Source organism: Staurois parvus, unplaced genomic scaffold, assembly GCF_062004578.1.
Source record: "Staurois parvus isolate SC_StPar_1 unplaced genomic scaffold, SC_StPar_1.0 ptg000449l, whole genome shotgun sequence".
In the NCBI taxonomy this organism is placed as follows: Eukaryota; Metazoa; Chordata; class Amphibia; order Anura; family Ranidae; genus Staurois; species Staurois parvus.
In genome coordinates, this window is record NW_028318245.1 from 398,956 (window position 1) to 407,117 (window position 8,162).

Genomic DNA, 8,162 nt, shown 5'->3' on the forward strand with positions numbered 1-8,162 from the left:
TTTCTACAGTCCTTGGCTCTCTTACCACCCAGCATTGATGTGTCCTCCATAGAAATTATATCAGGGAGAGTAGGAGCCTCTCGTAATCAGTCAATTACCAGAGGCTCCTACTCTCCCTGATGTAGTTTCTATTGAGAATACCTCAATGTTGGGTGGTAAGAGAGCCAAGGACTGTAGAAAGCAGATCTCACCGGTGGAACCTACAAAGAACACTTGGCCCAATGGACTGATAACCGTAGGCTCCTACTCTCCCTGATGTATTTTCTATTGAGGGCACCTCAATGTTGGGTGTTAAGAGAGCCAAAGACTGTAGAAAGCAGATCTCACCGGTGGAACCTACAAAGGACACTTGGCCCAATGGACTGATAACCGTAGGCTCCTACTCTCCCTGATGTAATTTATATTGAGGGTACCTCAATGTTGGGTGTTAGGAGAGCCAAAGACTGTAGAAAGCAGATCTCACCGGTGGAATCTACGAAGGAAATTCGGCCCAATGGACTGATATCCGTAGGCTTTTACTCTCCTTGATGTAATTTCTATTGAGGGCACCTCAATGTTGGGTGGTAAGAGAGCCAGGGACTGTAGAAAGCAGATCTCACCAGTGGAATCTACAAAGGACACTTGGCCCAATCGACTGATAACCATAGGTATGCAAATCCGGGAACTCAAAATCTATGACTATACCAAGGAATGAATGTAACCCCACAAGCCTCATATTTCTCCGGGGGAGAGAGGTGGATGGGCATATTAGCTTTATGGTGAACATTTTGGAAGCTTTTGAGGTGTGATGTGATAGTTCTAAAGGGACTATGATATAATAATATGATCCTCTAAACCAGGGATCTCAAAACTGTGGCCCTGCAGTTGTTGAGGAACTGCAAGTCCCATGAGGCCTTGCAAGACTCTGACAGGCACAGAACAGACTCTCAGAGGCATGATGGGTCTTGTAGTTCTGAAACAGCTGAAGGCCCGCAGGTTGAGCACCCATGGTCTAAATCAGGGGTCTCCACAAACTATGGCCCTCCAGGTGTTGAGGAACTGTAAGCCCCATGAGGCCTTGCAAGACTCTTGACAGCCACAGGCAAGACTCACAGAGGCAGAGGCATGATGGGTCTTGTAGCTCTGAAACAGCTGGAGGCCCGCAGGTTGAGCACCCATGGTCGAAATCAGGGGTCTCCACAAACTATGGCCCTCCAGGTGTTGAGGAACTGCAAGTCCCATGAGGCCTTGCAGGACTCTGACAGCCACAGGCAAGAGTCCCAGAGGCATGGTAGGACTTTTAGTACTTCAACAGCTGGAGGGCCATGGATTGGAGACCCCTGCTCTAAACAAACAGTGCGGTTGTGGTCCCACATTCACACACAAAATGCATGGCCAAATAGGGGAAGACATAGACAACTCTTTGTATAGGCTGCTATTGGATGTTGTACATCATCGCTACTCGTTCGTCCATCCAATGTTTATTTATTAATCGTTTTGATATATTTATTACTTATACCAGATTTGGTTGACAGTCTAGCTTCGTGGTATTGTGTGTTAGCCGTTCAAATTTTGTAAACATTTTGTTAAATAAACATGAAAGGTCTACACTTTACAATATTCTGGTCCAAGTCCATTTTTTCCTTTTTAAACCGTGATTGTTAGATCGGTGATTGGAATGTGCTCCGTTCATGGAGAGTCATCCATCGGGGATTTATTATTGAGATGGAGAGTCCAGAAGGTCCAGTTCCTCAATTGTGGCAGTTTATGTTCTTGGGTGGCCTTTCTCAATCTTTTCAGCACACTCCTCTCCTGTACATACTGTCCACTGTCACACCCTCCACACTCCTCTCCTGTACATACCGATCACTGTCATACCTCCACACTCCTCTCCTGTACATACCGATCACTGTCACACTCTCCACACTCCTCTCCTGTACATACCGATCATTGTCACACTCTCCACACTCCTCTCCTGTACATACTGTCCACTGTCATACCCTCCACACTCCTCTCCTGTACATCCCGATCACTGTCATACCCCCCACACTCCTCTCCTGCACATACCGATCACTGTCATACCCCCCACACTCCTCTCCTGTACATACCGATCACTGTCATACCCCACACACTCCTCTCCTGTACATACCGATCACTGTCATACCCCCCCCCACTCCTCTCCTGTACATACCGATCACTGTCATACCCTCCACACTCCTCTCCTGTACATACCGATCACTGTCATACCCCCCACACTCCTCTCCTGTACATACCGATCACTGTCATACCTCCACACTCCTCTCCTGTACATACAGATCACTGTCATATCCTCCACACTCCTGTCCTGTATATACCGATCACTGTCATACCCTCCACACTCCTCTCCTGTACATACCGATCACTGTCATACCCCCCACACTCCTCTCCTGTACATACCGATCACTGTCATACCTCCACACTTATCTCCTGTACATACCGATCACTGTCATACCTTCACACTCCTCTCCTGTGCATACCGATCACTGTCATACCTCCACACTTCTCTCCTGTACATACCGATCACTGTCATAACTTCACACTCCTCTCCTGTACATACTGATCACTGTCATACCTCCACACTCCTCTCCTGTACATACCGATCACTGTCATACCCCACACACTCCTCTCTTGTGCATACCGATCACTGTCATACCCCCCCAGGGGCGGACTGACCATTTGGAAACTCGGGCACTGCCCGAGGGCCCGGGGTCAGTAGGGGGCCCCATGAGATGCCCCTGATACCTTTTTCATAGGCTTTTTTGAGTTTGGGCAAGAACACAGGGGCCCCATGATCCCCTATTGCCCGGGGGCCCCATGAGTTGTCAGCCCGCCCCTGTACCCCCCACACTCCTCTCCTGTACATACCGATCACTGTCACACTCTCCACACTCCTCTCCTGTACATACCGATCACTGTCATATCCTCCACACTCCTCTCCTGTACATACAGATCACTGTCATATCCTCCACACTCCTGTCCTGTATATACCGATCACTGTCATACCCTCCACACTCCTCTGCTGTACATACCGATCACTGTCATACCCCCCACACTCCTCTCCTGTACATACCGATCACTGTCATACCTCCACACTTATCTCCTGTACATACCGATCACTGTCATATCCTCCACACTCCTCTCCTGTACATACAGATCACTGTCATATCCTCCACACTCCTGTCCTGTATATACCGATCACTGTCATACCCTCCACACTCCTCTGCTGTACATACCGATCACTGTCATACCCCCCACACTCCTCTCCTGTACATACCGATCACTGTCATACCTCCACACTTATCTCCTGTACATACCGATCACTGTCATACCTTCACACTCCTCTCCTGTGCATACCGATCACTGTCACACTCCTCTCCTGTACATACCGATCACTGTCATACCCCCCACTTTCCTCACCTGTACATACCAATCACTGTCATACCTCCACACTCCTCTCCTGTACATACCGTTCACTGTCATATCCTCCACACTCCTCTCCTGTACATACCGATCACTGTCATACCCTCCACACTCCTCTCCTGTACATACTGATCACTGTCATACCCTCCACACTCCTCTCCTGTACATACCAATCACTGTCATACCCTCCACACTCCTCTCCTGTACATACCGATCACTATCATACCCCCCACACTCCTCTCCTGTACATACCGATCACTATCATACCCCTACACTCCTCTCCTGTACATACCGATCACTGTCATACCCCCACACTCCTCTCCTGTACATACCGATCACTGTCATACCCTCCACACTCCTCTCCTGTACATACCAATCACTGTCATACCCTCCACACTCCTCTCCTGTACATACCGATCACTGTCATACCCCCACACTCCTCTCCTGTACATACCGATCACTGTCATACCCTCCACACTCCTCTCCTGTACATACCGATCACTATCATACCCCCCACACCCTCTCCTGTACATACCAATCACTATCATACCCCCACACTCCTCTCCTGTACATACCGATCACTATCATACCCCCACACTCCTCTCCTGTACATACAGATCACTGTCATACACTCCACACTCACCCCACATGCCTTTTCAAAATGTCGTCTTTGAAAACGGCCACAAATTCCATACAAACTAGGCAGATATATATTTATTGAAATACATTAAATATAGCCAAAATTGTAGCATTTCAAATATATTTTTCTTCCATATGGGCTGCCTTGTCCATGCCGGGTGTGGCGGCTGCTCTACGTGTACGGACCCCTCCAGACGTTCCTTGGCCTGCATGTGGTCTGCAGGCTGGACAATCCCGGCTTAGAGAATATACTCTTTTTTAACAAAATGTTCCGCTCTAATTTCACTTATTTAAGAATTTATAAACACAAATTCTTTCTGTGACATTTTTACACGGCTTAGATTTTACCTCGTGTAGCAAAACTGAATGCACCAAGAAGCAGCTGTCAAAGTACGGCAAAATAACATATGCTGCATTGTTGACCGTTCCAACCAGGAAGTGATCTACACATTTCCAATGGAACGCAGAACCAGGAAGTGATGTACCATACAAACAGGAAGTTGCGGGAGAGAGGTGAGTTGGGAGGAAGTAGAGAGGAGACATTGCTGGAAGTGGCAGCAGAGGAGGTAATAAGATCTGATTTTATATTTATATCCAGTAACCGTCCGTCATGTCTGTCCCCTTCCTCCATCGTCATGTCCGTCCTCTTCCTTCTTAGTCACTGGGACGTGTTTTTTGATTTATAGAGCGGATACATCCTAAATATAGAGCCATTTATCCAACCGTCCATCCAGAGCCTCTGGTTTATAGACCGGATACATCCTAAATATAGAACCATTTATCCAACCGTCCATCCAGAGCCTCTGGTTTATAGATCGGATACGTCCTAAATATAGAGCCATTTATCCAACCGTCCATCCAGAGCCTCTGGTTTATAGACCGGATACATCCTAAATATAGAACCAATTATCCAACCGCCCATCCAGAGCCTCTGGTTTATAGACCGGATACGTCCTAAATATAGAACCATTTATCCAACCGTCCATCCAGAGCCTCTGGTTTATAGACCGGATACATCCTAAATATAGAACCATTTATCCAACCGTCCATCCAGAGCCTCTGGTTTATAGACCGGATACATCCTAAATACAGAACCATTTATCCAACTGTCCATCCAGAGCCTCTGGTTTATAGACCGGATACATCCTAAATACAGAACCAATTATCCAACCGTCCATCCAGAGCCTCTGGTTTATAGACCGGATACATCCTAAATACAGAACCATTTATCCAACCGTCCATCCAGAGCCTCTGGTTTATAGACCGGATACGTCCTAAATACAGAACCATTTATCCAACTGTCCATCCAGAGCCTCTGGTTTATAGACCGGATACATCCTAAATACAGAACCAATTATCCAACCGTCCATCCAGAGCCTCTGGTTTATAGACCGGATACATCCTAAATACAGAACCATTTATCCAACCGTCCATCCAGAGCCTCTGGTTTATAGACCGGATACGTCCTAAATATAGAACCATTTATCCAACCGTCCATCCAGAACCTCTGGTTTATAGACCGGATACGTCCTAAATATAGAACCATTTATCCAACCGTCCATCCAGAGCTTCTGGTTTATAGACCAGATACGTCCTAAATATAGAACCATTTATCCAACCGTCCATCCAGAGCCTCTGGTTTATAGACCGGATACATCCTAAATACAGAACCATTTATCCAACCGTCCATCCTGAGCCTCTGGTTTATAGACCAGATACGTCCTAAATATAGAGCCATTTATCCAACCGTCCATCCAGAGCCTCTGGTTTATAGACCGGATACATCCTAAATATGGTTAGCAGAGCTGGATGTGTTCAGCTCTAGCTGCTGTTAGGAGCGTAAGTCATTGATACCAATGTTGGGGGTACCGGTGCCAATGGGGTTATTATTGGATCCAATTACAAAGCTTGGGCTCACTTTATTCCCCTTTTTTCTGTTTGCCCCCCAGGCCCTATTCCATCTAAAATGTTATAAAGCAAAGAAGAGATGCAAAACTCTAAACCAAACACCATGAAGCCATTCCCACTTTTCCCTCTTTTTGACCTCACCCACAGTCTCCCTCGAAGTGTAACTTCTAATCGTTCTCAGAAGATGTAGAGTAAACTCATTACTCCAAGTGCCCCAAACAGTCGCCGGGAATCATTTGTAGACCTTACTATCATACATAGGAATTGGGAGTGAGCGCTTAGGATTCCTTGTTGGTATCAAATATGAAGATGTGATGCCCCATATACTACATCAGATGTGTTCTGTACTATATTACTGACCACTAAAGTCAGAAGAAACTTCGACACAAGATCAAATCCTTCTCTGATCCTGAAATAAAGAGTTTGGACTACAGTTGCATGTTAAAGGTAATCTCTTCTTTACAGCTACATTGCTGAATCAGTTCCATGATACAGTATAAGAAGCCGTCTGAGATATCCAAACTCTACGGAGGAACTCTCTGCAGACATGATTCCTCCCGGTACAGGCCAGATATTTCTCACTTTATTGTCCATCTACAGAGAGGAGCGTCCTGAATAAATCATATGACCACATTAATAAGGATGGGTAAAGACCAAGGTCACATGACTGAAAGGATACTAGACTTCACCCTGGAAATCATCTACCTACTGACCGGAGAGGTGAGGAGGATTCTGGGAGGTCACATGACATCATTCTCATCTTTATTAATAAAACACAGACCTGACTGGAGAGGTGAGGAGAATTCTGGGAGGTCACATGACATCACTCTCATTTCTATTAATAAAACAGACCTGACCAGAGAGGTGAGGAGGATTCTGGGAGGTCACATGACATTACTTCTATCTTCATTAATAACACACAGACCTGACCGGAGAGGTGAGGAGTTTTCTGGGAGGTCACATGACGTCACTCTCATCTCTATTATTAAAACACAGACCTGACCGGAGAGGTGAGGAGGATTCTGGGAGGTCACATGACCTCACTCATCTCTATTAATAAAACACAGACCTGACCGGAGAGGTAAGGAGGATTCTGGGAGGTCACATGACATCACTCTGATCTCTATTAATAAAACAGACCTGACCGGAAAGGTGAGGTGGATTCTGGGAGGTCACATGACATCACTCTCATCTCTATTAATAAAACACAGACCTGACCGGAGAGGTAAGGAGGATTCTGGGAAGTCTGCCATGCTAGCTGTTTCTTTCTCTCCTTAAACAGGATTATAAAGTAGTGAACAAAATATCTGGGGAGCCTTTACCACCCAGAAGACATCTTCAGCAGACATCACCCATCACAGTGCCTTCATGTGACTCCCTAAAACCTGAGAGACACAACATGCAGAAGGTTCTAGAAGTCACCCAGAAGATGATGGAGCTGCTGACAGGAGAGGTGAGCGGTGCCGGGAATTCTGGGACATTCTCCAGTAACAGACAAGGGATGTGTCTGGATGGTGACTGTATCATTGTGTGTGTCAGGTTCCTATAAGGTGTCGGGATCTCACTGTCCATTTCTCCATGGAGGAGTGGGAGTATTTAGAAGGACACAAGGACCTCTACAAGGACGTCATGATGGACAATCAGCCGCCCCTCACATCACCGGGTAAGAGGAGACTTTATTGGAAAGGAGAGAGCAGTACGGAGGGTCCACCTAGATCAGGGGTCTGCAACCTTTAAGACATAAAGAGCCACTTGGACCCGTTTCCGAGAGGGAAAAAAAGACTGGGAGCCGCAAAACCATTGCAACATTTAAAACAAATCCGACACTGCATATATTGCAAAAAACGCTCTGGTCATGAAGGGGGTTTAAGGGCCCAGTAAGCAAAGGGTTAATCAGGGCCACAGTGTATCGTCATAATCACAATCATAGCCTTAGGTCAGTGGTGGGCAACCTTTTTTTTCGACTGAGCCAAATCTCGCCAAAACCACGATTGAAATTTATTTTGAGAGAAACATTTTTAAAACTGAAAATACATCCCCCATATAGTAATTCATCCCCCATATAGTAATTCATCCCCCATATAGTAATTCATCCCCCCTATAGTAATTCATCCCCCCTATAGTAATTCATTCCCCATAGTAATTCATTCCCCATATTGTGTGAATTCACTTATCTT

The 8,162-nt window shown here is 46.1% G+C and overlaps 1 protein-coding gene across 1 annotated transcript; it reads left to right on the plus strand.

Moving 5' to 3' along the window:
* Positions 1 to 184: 184 nt before the first annotated feature.
* Positions 185 to 6,432, plus strand: LOC149453199 (uncharacterized). The gene is made up of 2 exons (XM_089688537.1): positions 185 to 4,643; positions 6,027 to 6,432. The coding sequence occupies exon 1, from the start codon at positions 1,658 to 1,660 to the stop codon at positions 2,576 to 2,578; it is 921 nt and encodes a 306-aa protein (XP_089544663.1). The 5' UTR covers positions 185 to 1,657; the 3' UTR covers positions 2,579 to 4,643; positions 6,027 to 6,432.
* Positions 6,433 to 8,162: the final 1,730 nt, after the last annotated feature.

Excerpts from the sequence above, each read along its gene's own strand:
- LOC149453199 (XM_089688537.1), top strand. The coding sequence starts at position 1,658 with ATGTGCTCCGTTCATGGAGAGTCATCCATCGGGGATTTATTATTGAGA.